Genomic DNA, 20,414 nt, shown 5'->3' on the forward strand with positions numbered 1-20,414 from the left:
CCCTCCAAAGCCATTTAGGTTCCAGTTAGTCCAGTCACCCCAGCCTTCCAGAATGTCATTCTCTGAACATATACTTCTAATTCTGCTCTGTCCCTATACTGCCTATACAAACCACTGTTCCTTCTACAAACCATTTTCACGCCATCGTGACAGCTTAGATATCAATTCTCCCAAATTATAGCCCCAACTCTCATAGAAAAAGCTACCCACGACCCTTTGTGAGCTACTTCTACTGTGATATAAGCGTACTCCTTGTACCCACAATGGTTTTTTTTTCCTAAAGACAAAAGTGCTGATCACACTAGAGAAATCCAAAGGCAATTTCTTCTAGAATAGTGTTTCACTTGCTGAGAATCCGGTCACTTAGTATGCAGTTGCGTTGGTTTTGTTCCCTCTGATAGAAAAAAGCCAAAAATTATTTACCGCTCTCTCGGCATGAATTCCCGAAGGGACATCTGTTCCTAGCTAAACAAACATGTTTTAAAAAAATATATGCAATCTGATCAGAATTGGGTTCATAGGCTCGTGTCAAATAGTGAGAAGTCTTAAGTGCAGCAGAAAAGCAAGTGTCTGTGTCAGAAACTGGACATAGGGTTCATGCGAGCCAGGGGCTTATGTCTGGGCTACCGATTGTTATCAAGGCCTCTTTCCCTTTATGAAATAAAGAAGCCAGAAGAGGAATATAAACTAATATACACGATAGTGGTACTTGTCTCTTTGTTCTTGCGAATAAGTGCCATTTTGTTAGGAGAAAATTTCATATAAGGTCATTGCTCCCCCCTCCTCCATACTGTCTGTCACACATTGACAGCTTTCTATGCACACATCATGCTGATTTTTTAAGTATAAGGAACATCTCATATGATTAGAGTGTGTGTCATTATTTGTCTGGAAATACTATCAATTCATAGAGCACAAAGTTTCTATCCAACTTCATTTATAAAGTATTATGTTTTATTTGAACATGGGCCATGGTAAATTTCAAGTGAACCTTCTAAAACTTTACAACATGTATAACTTTGACCATCCTATGGATGGGAAACTATCTTGGCAATATTTTCAGTGAAAGGTGTAGACATCCATGAACTGGTGATGAATATTACTTACTAGAATGGAGCAAAGAGTATTTGTATATAATATACCAGCCACTTAGCCTTATCAGTTAATTACTATGATTGCTTTTATTGGACAGTATAAAAGGTTAAAGATGCCAATCTAATATAATAAGAAGACAAAAATTGTCTATTTTCTTTTTTAAAAAGGTAATTTTGTTCCTGCCAGCTCCTCTCTTAAAAGTGAACAAAATAAAACTGTAAGTTGTAAAGTGCTTTAATACAGTAGGAAGCTTTTCATTTTCTGTCATAAATGGTATTATTATCCGTCTAAGATATGGTTAAAGTAAGAAAATATTAGCACACTCAACATGGGCTCTGTTAGACTTTTAAGGATAATTAGCTGAAATAATGAAACTTTCCATAAAAGAATCTGCCATTCCCAATCTGTATTCCAGCTCCATGCATGTATACCTTCCCTGAGTGTTTGAAAAGTATTTAGTAATTAACAAACATTAGATGTTCCCTATGCACTAATTAAAATCATTAATTAATATCATTTGCCTCAAGTTCATTAACTGTTAAACCAACCATTCATGGATGGCAAGGTGCTGCAGGAAAGAACTCTTTCACTACAGACAGAAAAACAAATCTAAATCTCTCCATGTGGGGCAGTAACAATACACCAAGGGCAACTCCAGTGCTAGGAACCATAGTTCCCCTTTCTGTTAATTCTCCATCCTCTGTATACTCTAGCATAGCAGATCTTAACTTTCTAAGGCTGCAACCCGTTATTACACATCCCAAATCTGTTCTGACAACTCAAGCTTTTCCCATTGATCTGATCAGACTTATATGTGGACAAGTTTATAAGTCAGATAGACGCCTTCAAAGTTATATGGCCTTGGGCATTCAGGTGACCCCATTAATGAAAAGACTTTCCTCATCCACAAAGGTTGACTTTACCTCTGTGATGGTTTGTTTGCATATGGTTGGCCCAGGGAGTGGCACAATTAGATGATGTGGCCTTGTTGGAGGAAGTGTGTCACTGTGGGGGTGGGCTTGGAGACCCTCCTCTTAGCTACCTGAGGATGCTGAGTCTGTTTCTGCCTTCCTTCAGGCGAAGATGTGGAGCTCAATTTGTCCTGCACCATGCCAGCCTGGATGCTGCCGTGCTGCCATGCTGCCACCTTGATGATAAGGGACTGAACCTCTGAACCTATAAGCCAGCCCCAATTAAATGTTGACCTTACATTGGTCATGGTGTCTGTTCACAGCAATAAGACCCTAACCAACACAACCTCCCTGATTGTATTATAGGCATGAATCAGGTACTGTGCCACTGAGATGCTGGGATTTAATATAGCACCTAGCAATTGGTGAACTCAAGACAGGTTTATATCATAGTCAGAGCTGGTTGTACTACTCCTACAGTCACTTCTTAGTACGGATTTTACCTGCCTTCTTTCCATCTACGAAATGAAAAGAGTTATATTTTCTAAGCCGTATTATCCTAATGGTGAATGGAATATTTTTTAAATTGTATCAAGTCTTTGACATAAGCTCATTCTTCAAAATGTTATTTTAGTTTGTGCTGTTTCGTTTGTGTTGATCTCTTCCCTCGGTAGAACAGATTATAACTATTGACATTTTTTATAAGCTAAAATAATCCACCTTTTTAAATTTTTCTTCAGATATCCAAGTAAAGAAAGCATACCCCCTAAGGCATTTTTAGTGATTGAAGGAGTAGACGACATTCTGAGTAGTTTGGGAGCCAAATCCCTTGCATGTTGTATTTTTCCTTGAAGCTTGTCTGATGGTATTTCTAATTACATACTTTAATTTTTAAAACTGCCACATAGGTTTTGGTTGAAATATCACTGTGGAGTTTCATTTCCACTTGACTTGTAGGGTACGATCTATTTTATAAAAGGTATAGTCTACTAAAAATCTTATTCTAAAGTTTATATATTAAATATCTACTGTGCAGTGTATTTATATTTCAACATTGCAATTTTCATTGCACTTTTTATCTTATCAGATCACATGCTGGGAAAATCACAAAGAACAGGGGCTCTTAGAACATTCTAAATAATGGTATTCCTATCATACTCTAATGTGATTCAACAATCCTGTCATCAAAAGCTAGTCAGAGCCTGGGGGAGTGAATAACCACAAACTTAGCTAAATGTGGTTCATATTATGTTTGCTGTGCCAGAAGCCATATCTTCATCTACAGCAGATTAACATAACCTCCAGTGAAACATTTTTAACCACAGCGATGTGCTTTTTCAGCCTTACAAGAAAGGATAATCAAACATCTTCATTTACTGGGATGCAAAGGCACTATTCATTTATAGCCACGCCCCAGGGATCTGCTAACTCTCCTGTTCTGTCTTGACTTCGTCCAAAGGGACCTGGTCAGTCCACTTACTATGCAATCTACTTTACTTGCCCATTATACTGATAAGATCATTTTAGTCAGATCAACTGAGCAAGAAATGACAACTTCTTGGGATGCTCTGGTGAAAAAACGTGCCTAGAGAGTAGGAGATAAAATCAGTGATGATGGTATGGCCTGTTATACCTGTAGAGAGTTTAGTGGGAAACATCATCATTACATAAGTTCTATAAGTGAGGAGAAATTTCGTATATTACACTTCCATATACATTAATTGAATTTGGGACTTTTAGGCAACACGTGCCTTTTGCAATAATTTTCCTGATAATTTAAGCATTCTCATTCTTGTGTGGAAACAGGTGTTTTGAACACTCCGAACTAAGCTCTTAGAATCTCTGACATTTGGCCAAATTACCTTGTAGATTCTATAGCATTTATAATTTAGGAAAGAAGAATTTGTGTAGAGATCATGGCAAGCCCCAAGAAGAAGCAACTCTCTCTGTCTCTGTCTCTCTGTCTGTCTCTGTCTCTGTCTTTGTCTGTCTTTCTCTCTGTCTCTCTCTCTCTGTCTCTCTCTCGCACATACATGCACGCGTGCGCGTGCACACACACTCACTCACACACACACACACATAAGGGGACAGACACACATGCACACACATATAGATAGAGGTATATAGAAACATATATATGCACAGAGATGGAGAGAAACATACAAGAAGAGAGGATGAGGGACACATATGTACACATACACACAAAGGAGAGAGCACACACACATACACACACATACACACAGAGGGAGAGAGAGATTGAGAGAGAGAGAGAGAGAGAGAGAGAGAGAGAGAGAAATCCTGTGGTTTAACTGATTTGTTAGAGATTGAGGAGTGATATAAAGATTTGGAACACAGAAATTTGAGGGAAGTGTCTTGTCGATGGGTTTCAGGTCCAGCTGGATTGCATCCTTCACAGAAAAAACACCAATCAAGTGATCATGTACTGAAAGAAATCCATCAGGTTGAGTACTCACTCCATATGTAGAAGTAGAACATTTGAGGAAGCCAATTGTAGACAATATCCTAAAAAGATGGAGTGGCTACCACTGGCATAGAGTATATTCTCTAACTCAATGACCATTATCTAGTGTCATGGATAGTGACACTACAGTATATGTATAGTGTTATAAGTAGACACAAGAAACTGGGATAGTTGTGGGCCTAGTCAACATCATTCCTGTTGACCCACACTTTAGGAGTCTATTTTTGGTTCTTGTAACCAGAATGGATTCTATGGATTTAGAAACTCTCAGTCTCAGAGGACAACTATAAGTCCTTGAAGGTGTTTGGTCACTTCAGACAAGCCAAAATACAATCCTACATAGAATAATAAGTTAAGTTCCATGGGTAAGGAAATAGGAATAAGCATAAAGGACACTATGGCCACCAACTGCAGAGTTCCTTTAATGAACTAGTCACCAATGTAATGATGAAATGACTCCTAGATATCTATGAACTGTGAAGAAAATGACTAATTGTTTTAACAAGACTATAGACAGATATCAATGTTAAGTCTAAAATGGTCCCCACAAAATGGTAGTGATGGTAATAATATCATAATTTGAAGGATACTGACCCAGCAAACAGAAGGGTTGTCATTTTATAAATAGAAGCCTAATTTCAGCATTTCATTGTAAATCTCCTAAAATAAGTTTCTGTTTAATACCCTTATGCCAAAAAGACAACTACCTTGGGCAATAGCATCTAGTTCTCCCTCAATCCAGAAAGAGTGCATCATCTCAAAAGCCCCATCCTTGACTACCATAAAAAAAATCCACCTTTTCCCAACATTTTGCTCCTCTCTGATATCCCTACTACAATTAGAAATAGACTTGCATTTCAATGTCCAATAAAGCTTTGTTATCACTGAACAATCCAGCTCAGTGTTTTCATTGTGCCTTTGGTTCCATACAAAGAAAGGCCTGTCGGTGCTAAGAGTCTTCAAGAGCACATTTCCTAGAGCAACGTCAAAAACCAGGAACATAGAAGATCACCATTCCTGAGGTAGAGGGATAGCTGGGAATTGGGAGGGAAATACGGGTGACCTGATAAGGGAACTGGAAATTGAAGAACACCACTTAGTGAGAAAAGAGGCAGATAAATACAAAAGATGAAAAATAACAGTCATAAAAATCATATTATTAAACTGTTAACCCAAAACCCATAGTATACACAACTCACTGTATATTATGCACATGCTTATATATATATATATATATATATATATATATATATATATATATAATTTTAATAAGATTATCTCCTCTGTGCTGACTCTGCTCCCTTTTAGAGCCAAAGTCTATCAAATAAAAATGCCAAAATGAGGCATAAGAATCTTTTGAGTTGTTGGTCAGGGTTGCCCAAGAGAATCCAAAACACAAAGACATTGATATTGCCCTAGATTGGAAGTGGAAGTGGAAGGTAAGTCCCTAGCGCTGAATACACCATGAATTTCAGATTCAAGGCTCAGAGGTCCCTGAGGTGGGAACTGAACCAAATACCCCTGTCCTGAAGTCTAACTTTTATGGTACCGGAAGGTGCTAAGCATGCTTCAAAGGAGAGAAGCAATCAAAAGTCTGACACATATAATACATGTTTGAATCACAACAATAACCATCATGGTTCAGTTACCCTCAGGGATGAATGGTGACACACTTAATTTGATTGGAACAAACTGCTCTCCATGTCTACCCAACAAGGGAAGAAATCATGTGTGGCACTAGTGTGCTCACAGCTAGTAAAGTCATGAATCTTTGCGGTGAACCCACAGCCACTACTTTCTTAACCAGCATAATCCGTAAATACATTTAAAATGTTGGTTCATATACCTACAGCTAAGTGTATCCTTCCCAGTTCATCAAGGACACTTCTAATTGCAGCTGATTAAGACCATTACCTAAAACCACATCCAATCAAAGTGAAAAGTTGTTAAGTCCCAAGGACACATCTGCAATACAACTCCTACCCCTGAGGCTTAGGGAATATCATGGAGGAGGAAGAAGAAAGACCCTAAGGTACAGAGGATCAGAGAGCCTGACATGAGTTTGTGTCTCCTAGGGGTGTCAGAAGGTATAAGCATGAACTCTCACCATCATGGCTACCTAAACATAAGCTTAACAGAGAATACAATAAATATGTTAATGTAGATGAAGAACTACATAACCATGGAATGCTGAGAGCAGGAGAAATGGTCTTCCTTAGGAAAGAACACATCAAATGGTTACATAGTATCAAATGGTCAGCATTGAAAACATTTAGACAAGAAACACCATACAAAGTGAGCAAGCTATACGTATGTATTCAGGAATAGCTAGGTAGGTAGGTAGGTAGGTAGGTAGGTAGGTAGGTAGGTTGGTAGGTAGGTTGGTAGGTAGGTAGGTAGGTAGGTAGATGTGCACCAACAATTAATTACATAAAAAAAAAGACTATGGTTGAAAAGGAGTGAAAGAGTTTTATGAGAAATTTGGAGGGAGCAAAGGGAAGGAATAAATGATGTAATTCTATTATAATCTTAAAAACATAAAAGAGGGCTGGAGAGATGGCTCTGAGGTTAAGAGCACTGGCTATTTTTCCAGAGGTCCTGAGTTCAATTCCTAGTCACTACATGGTGGCTCACAACCATCTGTGAAGGGATCTGATGCCCTCTTCTGGTGTGTCTGAAGAGTGACAGTGTGTTCACAGACATAAAATAAATCTGATCCCCCTGGTTGAATTAGGGAAAAGCTAGAGGAAGTTAAGGAAGAGAGCAACCCTGTAGGAGGACCAGCAGTCTCAATTAACTTGGACCTCCAGATCTCTTAGACACTGGATCACCAACCAGGCAGCATACACCAGCTCAGGTGTGACCTCCAACATATATACAGCAGAGGACTCCCGGGTCTGGGTTCAATCAGAGAAGATGCACCTAAACCTTAAGAGACTGGTGGTCCCAGGAAGTCTAAAGGTGGGTAGGGTCTAGGGAAGTCTAGGGTGGGTAGGATGGCGACATCCTTGTGGAGACAGAGGTGGGGGGAGTTTGGGTGATAGGGAGGAGGTATGGGATAGGGAACCCTCGTGGGTGGGCCAGAATGGGAATAAAATCTAGAGTGTAAAAATAATTAATCAATTAATTAAAAAACATAAAAGAAAAATTTAAGATAAATAAAAATATACCTGGAAATGTAGTTATCAAATTATATGTGTAATTATGAATATTAGTTATTATTTAAGATATTTTCATTCTCTGTGTGTTTTATATGTGGATGTAGCTATCTTAAATGAGTGATTACTTTATAAGTAAGTACAATGTAATATACACAAAAACATTTGGATTCTATGGAAGAATCAACATTTCCTCTTACTCTCTCAATATTTAGCATTTTAAGAACCACAGATTATAGCATCGTTTGACGTGTTTACCACTAGAGTAGGAGGTGATCAATATTTATGAGTCTCTCACATTTCTCTTGTTGTATGGTTTACAGTTATTGCTGATCTCAATGCACTGCCATCATTTCAGAATTCATTTCTAATGTCAGTGCCTGCCGTACAGCCATAGCCACTTGATTAGCATGGGACTGGCTCCTTGTTTTAAGCGCATGCAGGAGGAAGGACATGGTGAATGACAAGCCTTTGTTTGTTGAGGAGTCTCTGCCTCTATTGAATTGGATGGCAGACTTATTAAAATGAGACGGCAAACTACCCTGAAAATCTTTTCACCAGCAATCATTTTATTTTTCTTTGAAATAGCATTGCTAACTGAATCAAAATCTACAGTTGAAGTGGGCTTAGGCACGAAAACATTTGTTCATTAATTATGTCCTTGGAAGGTAGAAGAAGATAGTAAGATCAAGCTTTTACCTTATTCACCCCAATAGGTACCTATTATTTTAGGCACAAAAAAAATGAATTCCATAGTCAACATTTGTGTATCAATTATATTCTCCAGTTCCTTTAAAACACAGTCATTGTCTAAATCCTTTTTTGAGTGTTTGGGTCTGAAAGGGGGAGCTTGTGTCTGGGTTCATGTATCTACATCCATGTGATTAGGGCACAGCAGAGGACAATCTCAGTGTAATTACAGCTACCTTCCTCTTTTGTTTAAGACTGGACTTCTGACGGAGCTGGAACTTAGCCTAATATGCCACGCTAGAAGTACAGTCAGGCATCAGCTGGTTTCTCCCATCGTCCTGACAACATCATGGATGTCAAATGTCCATTACTACATATGCTTTATTGATTTGTTTATATGTGTTTGTTTGTGTGGCTTCTGGACATCCAAACTTTTGTCTTCATGCTTCTGGGGCAAGTGTTTTACCACCTGAGTCATCTCCTCAGTCCCCACTTTAATTCTTTGGGTCAATTCCTTATTGCAAATTCTAACTGAGAAATTGGAGCCTTGGGAATTTTTGGTAATGCACCTAGGATGTACAGACCTTCTCAGTATCCAACAGTGTGTAAGGAAGCCAAGTAAGAAAGTAGAGACGGCTGCACAGATCTCCCATTTTCAATGACTTGTATAGGGTAAATGACCAAATTGTGGCAAATCTCTATACCATTGTGGACAATAGTTAACCTGAGTGTCCACATTTCTAACAGGAACTGGAAACTTGAATAGGTTGAGCGCTGAACACAAATTTAATATTTTTTTTCATTTTTAGCATAGCAAGCAAAGCATAGCATTTTAATTACATGTATTTATGGCCATATATGAAGAAGCTAATAATTTCAGTTAGTAGCCCTTTTGAAAAATCAGTTCTGTATCTTCTTAGCTAGAATTAATTTTAACTACTTACAAAATATAAATCTACAGAACTGCTGTACTCTATGCTATGACTATAATAGGACCTTATTTCATAATACTGTGTTATACTTTGAGTCATTTGAACTCAGTGAAAGAACTTGGAAGAAGGATATGGCCATTTTAACCAAGTTTATTTTGCATGAGAAAACTCTGGTGACACGTGTGTGAGTTGGTCTGCTAGCATTCTAACCTACTGTGTAGGAATCCTTTTCTAATTTGTTTCCCTGAGTTCCTGGAATAGTTTGGTCATCTTCAAACTACATGGAGCATTTACATGGCAGAGTCTTTGCTCAGGTTAAGAGACAGAGATTCAACTTAATTTGCCACCAGCAGCTACTGTGATGTAGATTGTGTACTTTAGTTTTAGTTACTGGCTCTCCAATATATCTGTGCAGATGTCCTTAAACTGAAAAAAAGAAATGTATTCTAACAGTTCCCGAAGTGTTGTGACTAATTGAAGACTTTTTTGATGCTCTGTAAAATGCCTGTGAATTTATGAGGTGAATCCAACCTTGGAAAATGTATGCCATAATGGCTTATGGCTGGCCTGCAGTTACAGCAGCATTTACCTAGGCACAGGTGCCTGTCTGTTTGGATCCCTAAACTATTTTTCACCTTGATTCCTAACAATTCACAAAAGAAAATACCACAGGTTTCTGATTTTATGTGTTGGTGTTCATGACCAGCAAATTATTTTGGGTAATTCCGGGCTATACGATATGCTACCTTGATAAAATGTTGAAAATGCTGTATCATTTGTAATAGGTAACCTTTTCCAGGGGAAGAGATGTAATTGTTCATTTTTCTAAAGGCCAAGCCAACTTACTTCCTATACTACAGTGAAACTATATCTTGGAACTTACATTAGAGAGAGAAAAACATAAATCATGCATCAAAAAATATGCATTATTAGTGTGGGGCTCCCACACTATATTTTTTCTTGTTTGTTTGATTTGAATAGTTGATCCAACACATTCAAAATTTTAAAGACATGTTCCATTTGTGATCGTCCGGATTCCTCCACACGGCACTTTTCTTCATGGTAGAATATAAGAAGGGTATCTTTTCTTCCCATGAAAATTTTATTCTTTTCTTATATATTTCCATTAAATACATCTCAATTACATAATCTTCTGTGATAAGTAAATTTTTAGTCAGACAATCCTCACTCTGTAACTAGCAAGCTACTTCCAGTGATCTACGGAGGGTACTGTGAAGAGACCATATATGCCCCTTGAAGCTAGAGCCATAACAAATAAATAGAAGGAAATAATATATTGATAATATAATATAATATTATAATATATGTTATATATTTCCTTATATATAATATAATATAAGGAAATAATATCATTTGTGCCTGTGTCTTTCATAATCCCCACAAAGTAACTATTAACAGCTCCAAAAATATCTATATATGAAGTTCTTAATTTAATATTCATCTCAGTCCAGTTTAGTAGATGTGGACTCGGGGGTCAGATGAATTATTATTTTACCAAGGTAATGTTTACATATGTGCTGCTTGGCTATTGAAAATTCCAAAAGGTGAAATGTTTTATTTTTATGACACTGAACACATCAAGGCCAGGTTCTTTGCTAAGTAGTGTTATTGGATCTATTAGGCACTTAAAGGGTTGTAAATCCACTAAAATGCTTTAATTTATATGTGCCAATGGTTATGTGATACAGCTATGTGTTCCTGGTATTCATTAAACTCTGAATGTGCAGGGTTCATCTGTTGTCCCTAGATATACATATAATAAGTCTCAATCCTGCCGTCTGCCCAATGCCCATGCTCTAGTGTCACCCAAGCACCTTTGTTGACAGAGCCTCCTATGCTATAATGATTTTTAATATGCGACCCACTGGATCTTGATCTAGTGAAAATCACACATATATTTCATCTTTTACTATATACATGGTTTAAACATTTTTTTCTGTAAAGAACACTACATCATTAACTGAATTTAACTTAAGATTATTATATTATTGCAATCCCTGAGACACTAATTATTAAAAAGGGGGAAGAACCATCTAGATCTGAGGAACTTCTTGAGGCATATGTAAATGGACACTGGGTTGAACAGGTTATTGTCTTCATTTTGGGAAGAAGCAGATTGCTATGGTGGCCAAGATTAAGTCTAAGCCACAAGTCTACAGATACTCAAAGGATGAGCAGCTGTGCTATGCTGGGCCACAATTTGCCTCAAAATGTATGTTGACCATTTATTGTTTAAATTTAAATAGAGAGTGTTATGTTCTTCACACTGTGGTCCCCTCACTGTTTAATTTATATTTATAGCTGGCCTCCCACCATCTGTGCACAGAGCCCACACTACATCTCTGAGGAATTAGTGGGCTACTATTTGAGGACCAGATTCAGTAGCCAGGATAAAAAGCAATCCATCACTGATGTGGGGAGTGTAAGAGATTCATAGTAATATTCTTACATGTTTTGGGATTTCTCTCTCCACTTTATAACATTTCTTCCTAATTCAATGTTAATTGTAAAAAAAAAATGATGCCCCAAAGTCTTACTGATAAAACTTCACAAGTAGGTCATGAAAATTGTCATAAGCTGACTTTAGTGAAGAAATAAATACTGTTCCTAGTGCTTGTCCCAGACTCCTTTAGACACTCTTATACCTAAATGAGCCAGAATGTAGGGGGATTACAACAAAAACCAACACCTATTAAAAGAGGAACCTTCTGGTATATGTACAATTTAATGTTAATTATCCTTTTGTTCGGGGGAGCGGAACTATGGAGAGTTAAAAGACAAGAACTGTTTTCCTCACAGTACCTGTTTCTATGTCTATTGCATCAGATGCGTTGGCTTGTTATTTAAATTTTGGGCCAAATAACTCAAACTAGTTTTTAAATTTTTCTTATTTATTTTTATTTTATGTACATTGGTGGTCTCACTGCTCGGATGTCAGTCAGAGGGCACGAGATCCCCTAGAATAGGAGTTACACATAGTTTGTAGCTACCATGATGGTGCCAAGAATTAACCTCGGTCCTCTGGAAGAGCAGCCAGAGCTCTGATCTGCTTAGCCAATCGTGCAGCCCCAGTGTAAGTTACTTTGAAAAGACTTATACTTGGGCATTTGAAAAAAATAGATCAAACAAATCAATCCTGTAAGATATGAGTGTATATAACAAGTAAGCAGAGATGCAAGTAATAGTAAATTTACTGTTTATCTCCAAATGGCTAATAGCTCTGTAATAACAACAACAACAACAACAACAACAACAACAACAACAACAACAATAATAATAATAATAATAATAATAATAATAATGCTTTGTGCTTAGTGCCATTTGTGCTTTTAGTCCCTTGAGTCTATTTCTCAACTCAAGGGACTAAAAGAACATTTCTAGGGTCAGAGAGGGAACTAAGATCTTAGAGTGATGGAAGTCTGTTTTGCTCAAAATATCCTCTTCAAACTCCACCATCATGGAAAATATGCATAGATCTACCTCAAAAGCACTTTTTTATGTTTTATCAGAGATCTCCTGTTTAGGCATCCTGTTACTAAATATTATCCTCTGCTTTAGCTCCTCGCTTAACTTCACAACTGACTGTGTCTCTTTCTGTCTGTTGGAAGAAAGGACTCATTGGGCAGGGTTTAGCAGGATAGCTTTAGCCTTGATTTACCCTTGTCTCTTTCAAGTGTATAAATGAGTCTCTTCCTAGTGTTAACTCATTGTACTCATCCCTGCATTGTGAACGGCACAAGAATGTTTCCATCTAGAACACTTTTCTCTTTCTCATGATTAGCATTATTCCACATCATCACACAATGACACACAGCTATACACAGACACAGACACACAGACACACACACACACACACACACAGAGGGAGAGAGAGAGAGAGAGAGAGAGAGAGAGAGAGAGAGAGATCTTCCTCAAGAGTATTTCTTGGTATCTCTATTACTGGATCATTTGAAGAAAGAAAAAAATCAATGAAAACATGAAAAGAGACATATTTCAGAACTTCCACCAATCCTCCAGGTCTATGGGAAGCTGCCAGAGAAGTCCCTGAGCATCTGTGCTCGATTCTGACAACTTACACTGATGCAAGAATGGTTTAAAAGTTCACATATTAGCCTTACATATACATGTGTGTATATGCACACAAATCTAAAGTTACACATAATGCTTTTTTATATTTACATGGGATTTTGGAACAAAAGTCAGTCATGTAATAAAGAGACAATAACTTATTGGTGGCTTTCTGAAATCGTGGATAATAATGTCCATAAGGTTCTGATTTCATGTTATATGCATGACACATGTTGTGTGTATATTTGTGTGTGTGTATGTGTGTCTGTGTATAGCTGTGTGTCTGTGTGTGATGAGACAGACAGATCTAATATAAAGTTTCTTAGAGGGAATATATCATAAACACACACACACACACACACACACACACACACATACCTTGATTATACATACAATTTCATCCTCGCTTTGAGCCCCACGGAAACTATGTGGATGTTAGGAGCAAGCCACACATAATTTCAGCTCTGAGTCCCATAGCTCCCAGGTCTTACCAGGCTTGGGGACAATCAGCTGGGCACTACTTTGGGCATTGCCAGCCTCATTTTCAGCCACACATTGATAAAAGCCTTCATCTGATTTCACCACCCCAAGGATTCGTAAGTTGCTTCCTCCCTAGGGGGAAAAAGGAAAAATGGATGAGATCATTTTGTAAAAGGGGTGAAGACATTATAACAAAATAGACATAGAACACAGAGGAGTTGAGAAAAATCATGAATCTATCTAGCCTATATGCTCTATGCTTTCTGGAAAATATTCCACATCCCTCAATTTATTTCTGAATCTTTGGGAAGGAATCTGCATAATTCTGTAAAGAAAGCACACTCATATAATTAGATATCTTCCTGGATAATTAAATGCTAACTTAAAATTTTCTTTATCAAGAATGCAATAAATCCAGATCAGTATTTAAAACGTATGATTCCTTCATTTTATGAAGGAAGGTAGACCTAGGAGATATGAGTAGACAAATAAATAAGAATGAACGAAGAAAAACTCCTCCTCCTTGCAAATTCTAAAGAGAAAACTACTCAGGTTAAATCACTTCTGAAAGTATTTGCCCAACGTAGTGTCTGGGGATCCCTTAAATAGCAATTTCTTTGGCATAATCTTTGGGGTGCTAGAAGTCAAGCCTATGATAGACTTTTTTATGCCCATTTTGGTTTTGTTCATAGTGGAAAAATTTCACCTTCAGCAATTCATTGTGGAAACACAGTAAAGTTAACTCCTTTTGTGTATAATTTAAACCACAATCTGTTTCAAGGATGGATGATAAAATGATCTGGAGATAGTATTTAATTATACAAACTCAGTTTATCTTCAATATTAGTGCAAGAATTAGTTCAGTAAGTGAGACATGCTAAATCACTTCCCCCAAAGTCATTAAGAGATAAATATTACCTCACAGGGAATTCTTAATTGTTTTTAGTGTCTTGTAGTCAATTTTCAACTGATGTAAAATTCTTAGATAAAGCCGGGAAACTTCTAATTAACAATTCTCCTCTAAGTTACTGTCTGAATTCAGCATTACATGTGTAAAGCACAATGACTCTCAGATCTCTGTAAGTACTCAGGAAATATTTTTAAGCACATTTTGATGTGAATAGGGCATATACCATACATTTTCTTCCACCTAAAGAAAAGAAGCATTTGAATAGCTCAGCTGTAATGAGTCACGCTGTGAGAAAGATTATTCAAACTGTAGGGGAAAAAATAAATGTTGCATTTTATCATGTGTCCTTAAGGGCACTCCACAATTTCCTTTTCAGCAAGTAACATATATTTTAGGCACATGCACCACTTTTCAAGCGGCCCAATGGCAGGTCATTTTTTAATTCAGTGCTAGTGGAAAGAGCGTTGCATTTAAAATAATGGATTGGTGTGGCATTCAAAAGTTAAGTGGTGCTCCCTCTTACTCTTACCCAACCAATTAAACAAATGAAAGTAAAAGCAGAAATGGAAAACAGAGACAAGCAATGAAAAAGATGGGGTGTATAGATTTATTCTTTCGAAATATAGTGGCACAAAATGCACACAACAGGGAGACGATGGACATTACTGAAAGCTGTTTGATTGTGGAAGAGTCATTTACCAGCAAAGGCACATAATGCCACAGGGGGATGCTGTGGTGGCCAATCTGGGTGACTATGCTCTAGTTCCAACTGCCTGGGAGACTTGGCTCTGTTATGCCTTTTTTTGACAGGGGTCCCATTTGTCTGAAATACAAAAGCTCCTAAGGCCATCTTCTTTAGACACAGTTCTTTGCATAGTTGAAAAGCGGATTTTACAGTTCTTGTATGCTCATATGCCTGATATCAGAAGCTTTGCGATGAGCCTACACCTAACAGAGTGTTCTCATAGAGCGCTTTTCAAGTGCCAGATGTTTCTTCTAGTATGGAGAAATCTGCAATCCTATGACTTCCTGCAAGAATACTGAATGGGAACTGGAATTTTGAGGGGTCGTAAGAAGTATAGTTCACAGTCTTTTTTTGTTTCCAACGTGGGAAGCAGAGTTACAAAACAATACAGGCTGTGTAGCTCTTCAGTTACGGCCAAGACCACAGTTACAAATTCTGTCATCACTTCTTAACAGGGTTATCAGGATCCGCCTGGGAAAACAATTAGGGAAGCAGTAGTAGATATGTCTATGGTAGGACAATCAGAATATTAACAAGTGTATCTTACTGAAAAGGGAAAAGTTCGACAGATAAACTAATCCTAGATCTCTGCACTCTGCAACCGAGTATGTAAATTCTAAACCATGAAATGACAATGAGAATACTTTGTCTCTTTGCCTTCTCTTCTCCTGTCTTTGCCCTCTCTCTCCCTTCCTCCTTATTTCCTTCCTTTCTTATCTCATTCATTGAATTACTTCCTTCCCTCCTGTCATCCTGTCTTCCTCTCTTCTTCTTTTCTTTCTCTCTCTCCATTTTGCAAAAGTGAAAGATACCTAGATTTTACGTTTATAAATTATTTGCTTTCTTTTTTCTTTTTTTTTTTTTGGTTCTTTTTTTCGGAGCTGGGGACCGAACCCAGGGCCTTGCGCTTCCTAGGCAAGCGCTCTACCACTGAGCTAAATCCCCAACCCCAATTATTTGCTTTCTTAAAACAATTCCGATATCAGAAACTGCTATGTTTGAGATCCACTCCCCATCTCTGGGTCCTCCAAAGATGTCGGGCACTTCTCAAGCTTCCATTTTACAAAAGAGAATAATTAGTGCAAGAATGCAAGTAGCGATCCGGATTGCAAAACCAATATGAAAAAAATATATAATTACCACTATCTGAAAGTAATCACTAGGAATCACCACATCTCCATTCTTCATCCAATTCACAGTGGGCACAGGCTTCCCGGACACTGCACATTCAAACTCAATGTCCATGCTTTCATAGGCATAGAGGTTGGAAGGGTGATTTAAAAACCATGGCGGAACTGCAAAGACAGAAAACAAGAAATGAGTGGGCACACGGTTGTATGTACTGAGGTCTCACTAAGGTGAAAACAATGCTCTGAAATTTGTGTCACTTACCAATTCTTAGCTTATTAAACAATAATTAGCAGAGGATATACATCCCCCAACCCAAATGCAATTAGCAATTAACAGGAAAGAAATAAAAAGTTTCTTTGAGAATATATGCAATTAACATTTTCAAGACCAAAATATTTATATTTATTTGATCTATGAACTGAAAAGTAGATAATATTTAGGAAACTGTATGTTAGAAAAAAAACTCGGTTAAGTACAAGAAAATTCATGTAATAAGATCTGAAAGATCTGTAATTATGGGTTTCATTACATTTTAGATATAGAATCTCTTTAGTGAAAAGAATCTTGTAATGGTCTTATTAACAAATTCATGTTGTTTTAGCAACTATCCACTATATTATATAATTATACTATATACGATTATTTCCTGAGTATAGTATGTCATCAATTAATTTCATTTAACTTCTAAATTACCATAATAATTATTGTTCCATAATTTTGTTTTGAAAGAAAACTAAAATATAACACATCTTAGCTAATGATATTAGCTCAGTTCCTCAAAACCAGAAGGTAAAATATTGGGTACAGTTTACCCTAGCAACAAGGAGAGTTTAGGTGAAGTACGATTTGACTATTCATGTAGTCTGAGAAGAAAGGAAGCAATCAGTGTGGTATCAGCTATAAGCTTGGTTTATGTAGAAACCATGGATCTTGAGTATCCATTTTCCGTGTCAGTCTTTGTTTTGATCATTCTTTACTATGTCCAGTGTTCAATGAGTGATAGTTTCTGTACATTTGAGTAACTTCACATTTTCCTTCTTCAAAGCAGGATTCCAGAGTTTTCCCTGGACAACACAGTAACTATTCATGTCGTTTTTATTTCTCACCAACAGGCAGAGACACTATCAACGTCACGGTTTCCTCTTTGTTTCTTCCATCATTTTTTTCTCAGTCTTTCTTAGAGTCTTGATCTGTAGTTACACATTTGAACCTCCAGGACTAAACTCCTTTTAATTTCTTTAATCCTTCACTGGGGCAATTGATTTAGATGACTGGACTTAGAATCATGAATATTCATGCTCTAAAGTCATGAAAAGAAATGTCGCAGAGCTGTTCTCAACACTGTATACAGGGCTAAATTATGTATTTAATATTGATAATATTATTAGCATAATGATGATTTTTTTCTGATTCCTTTGCCAAGTTCACTGACAATGTACCAAAAGACATCTGAAATATTTATTGAGTGCCTCTGAGGACATATATATGAGTTGCATCTTTACAACTCTGTCCTCAGTTTTACACAGATTTGCATCCAGGGATTATTTACTAGGTAACAGGCAGTATTTCTTGAGAAAAGACAAAGTAGAATTTATTAGTCCACTCTCTTTTTATTTAGCAGTTTCATCATAGTTATCTGTGGCATGATGTATTATAATTATTTTAAAACAAAAAAATGTTACACTACAAGGCATTTGCATAACTTTCTTCAAAATTACACTCCTTGTAAATTAAGAGACTGGCAGTCTACTGCCCCGCCCACATTCTTGAATACTTTGCTGCAACTGCCTCTTTTGCTATCTAACCTTTTGATGGAACAGTAACCCAGAGAAGTTTCAAGACAATGACTTCATGAAATTCATAGGCAAATGGATGTAACTAGAAAATATCATCCTGAGTGAGGTAACCCAATCACAAAAGAACACACATGATATGCACTCACTGAGAAGTGGATATTAGCCCCAAAGCTTGGACTACTCAAGAAACAATTTACAGACCACATGAAGCTCAAGAAGAAGGAAGTGTGGACACTTCAGTCCTTCTTAGAAAAGGGAACGAAATACTCACAAGAGGAAATACAGAGACAAAGTGTGGAGCAGAGACTGAAGGAAAGGCCATCCAGAGACTGCCCCACCTGGGGAATCCATCCCACATCGAGTCACCAAACCCAGACACTATTGCACATGACAAGAAGTGTGTGCTGACAGGAGCCTAATATACCTGTCTCCTGAGAGGCTTTGCTAGAGCCTGACAAATACTGAGGTGGATGCTCTCAGCCAACCATTGGACTGAGAACAGGATCCCCAGTGGAGGAGTTAGAGAAAGGACTGAAGGAGCTGGAGGGGTTTGCAACCCCATAGGAAGAACAACAATATCAACCAACCAGACCCCCTAGGGCTCCCAGGGACTAAACCACCAACCAAAGAGGAGACATGGAGCGACCCGTGGCTACAGCTGCATATGTAGCAGAGGATGGCCTTGTCAGGCATTGTTGGGAGGAGAAGCCCTTGGTCCTGTGAAGGCTTGAGGTCCTAGTATAGGAGAATGTCAGGGTTGGGAGGCAGAATGGACAGGGTAGGTGGGTGGGGGAGAACCATTACAGAAGCAGGGGGAGCAGGGATGGGATAGGGATTTCCAGAAGGGAAACCAGGAAAAGGGACAACATTTGAAATGTAAAGAAAGAAAATATCCAATTAAAAAAAGAATAGTTTCCAATGTTTTGAGAATAAAGGGAAAGCAGGCTGCTGGGGTACAGCTTGTACAAGTTAGTGGCTTATGTGCTTTCCTGTTAGAGGGCTTTGTTTTGTTTTGTTTTAGTTTTTGTTTTCTGTTTCATTTTGTTTTGCCTTTTGGTCTGTCATGCACAGTAGTCTAAAATTAAAATGTAATATTAATGTTATAATAATCAATTTATTAAGTGGAAGAAATTGAAATTTACAATGGTATAGTCATGTATTGTTTAGAAGACTGAAGAGCGACAAAAGGGTCAACACTGCTTATCTACAGGTAAGGATTAACTTCCGCAGTGTTACTCCTTCTCTTAAAGGCAACTTGCATACCAGTTGTCTGTGGGGTTTAGTCTTTTTCTCCTGCACTTAATATTTTAGCTCTGTGTCCAATATTTATGAACAAGTGTTAGCTAAGTAATCTTTCATATGTGTAAGTATCTGCCATCCAGATAGGGGTTCTTGAGTGCAGAGCCCCGAGCATGTGACTGGTTCTCAATCTTTTCATACTTGAAGCTCTGCTTCTACGGAAGCAATACTTCCAGGATTTTAAACTATTTGCTTGCAACCATTGTTTAATAAGGAAGAAAAATTAAGTACCATGAGTATCAAACATATCACACATGAATGATACAATGACAGTTTCTGGCAAGATACTGATTTTAATTATACTTGACTTTTTTGGATAAAATGAGAATCATGACTGGAATTAGCCCTATTTGTAACAAGGTTGTGATTCTATAGGGTCTTTATGTTTTCATAGTATGTTAAAGATTCTGAAAATGCTGATCCAAACCAACTGTCACTAAACAGGATACAGAAAATTATAACTAAATTCTTGAATAAGTTTTTTATCTTCAGTAAAGATCAATATATCACATTTTTCTTCCGATGCCTACCAGCATAGGGAGGGGAGCATAGATAAAACTTAATTTGGGTATGCTTTCTCTAAATGTATTTGATTTCCTTTATAAAATCTCTATTGTGTTCGCTCACTTACTCTCATACAAGAAAGCTGCCTCTGTAATCTGAGGTCCAAAGACTTCAACAGCAACCGATCTAGTG

At 37.5% G+C, this 20,414-nt stretch overlaps 1 protein-coding gene across 8 annotated transcripts in view; it reads right to left on the reverse strand.

Moving 5' to 3' along the window:
* The window catches only part of Dcc (DCC netrin 1 receptor), a 1,103,888-nt gene that overhangs the window by 410,648 nt on the left and 672,826 nt on the right, over positions 1-20,414 (reverse strand). For all 8 annotated transcript variants that reach the window (XM_008772087.4, XM_063277120.1, XM_063277119.1 and 5 more), the window contains exons 6-7: positions 16,633-16,787; positions 13,849-13,969 (exon numbers count right to left, since the gene is read on the reverse strand). In XM_008772087.4, the coding sequence (XP_008770309.2) occupies positions 13,849-13,969; positions 16,633-16,787 (276 nt within the window). The remainder of the gene's footprint in view (positions 1-13,848; positions 13,970-16,632; positions 16,788-20,414) is intronic.

This window comes from Rattus norvegicus, chromosome 18 (genome assembly GCF_036323735.1).
Source record: "Rattus norvegicus strain BN/NHsdMcwi chromosome 18, GRCr8, whole genome shotgun sequence".
NCBI lineage: Eukaryota > Metazoa > Chordata > Mammalia > Rodentia > Muridae > Rattus > Rattus norvegicus.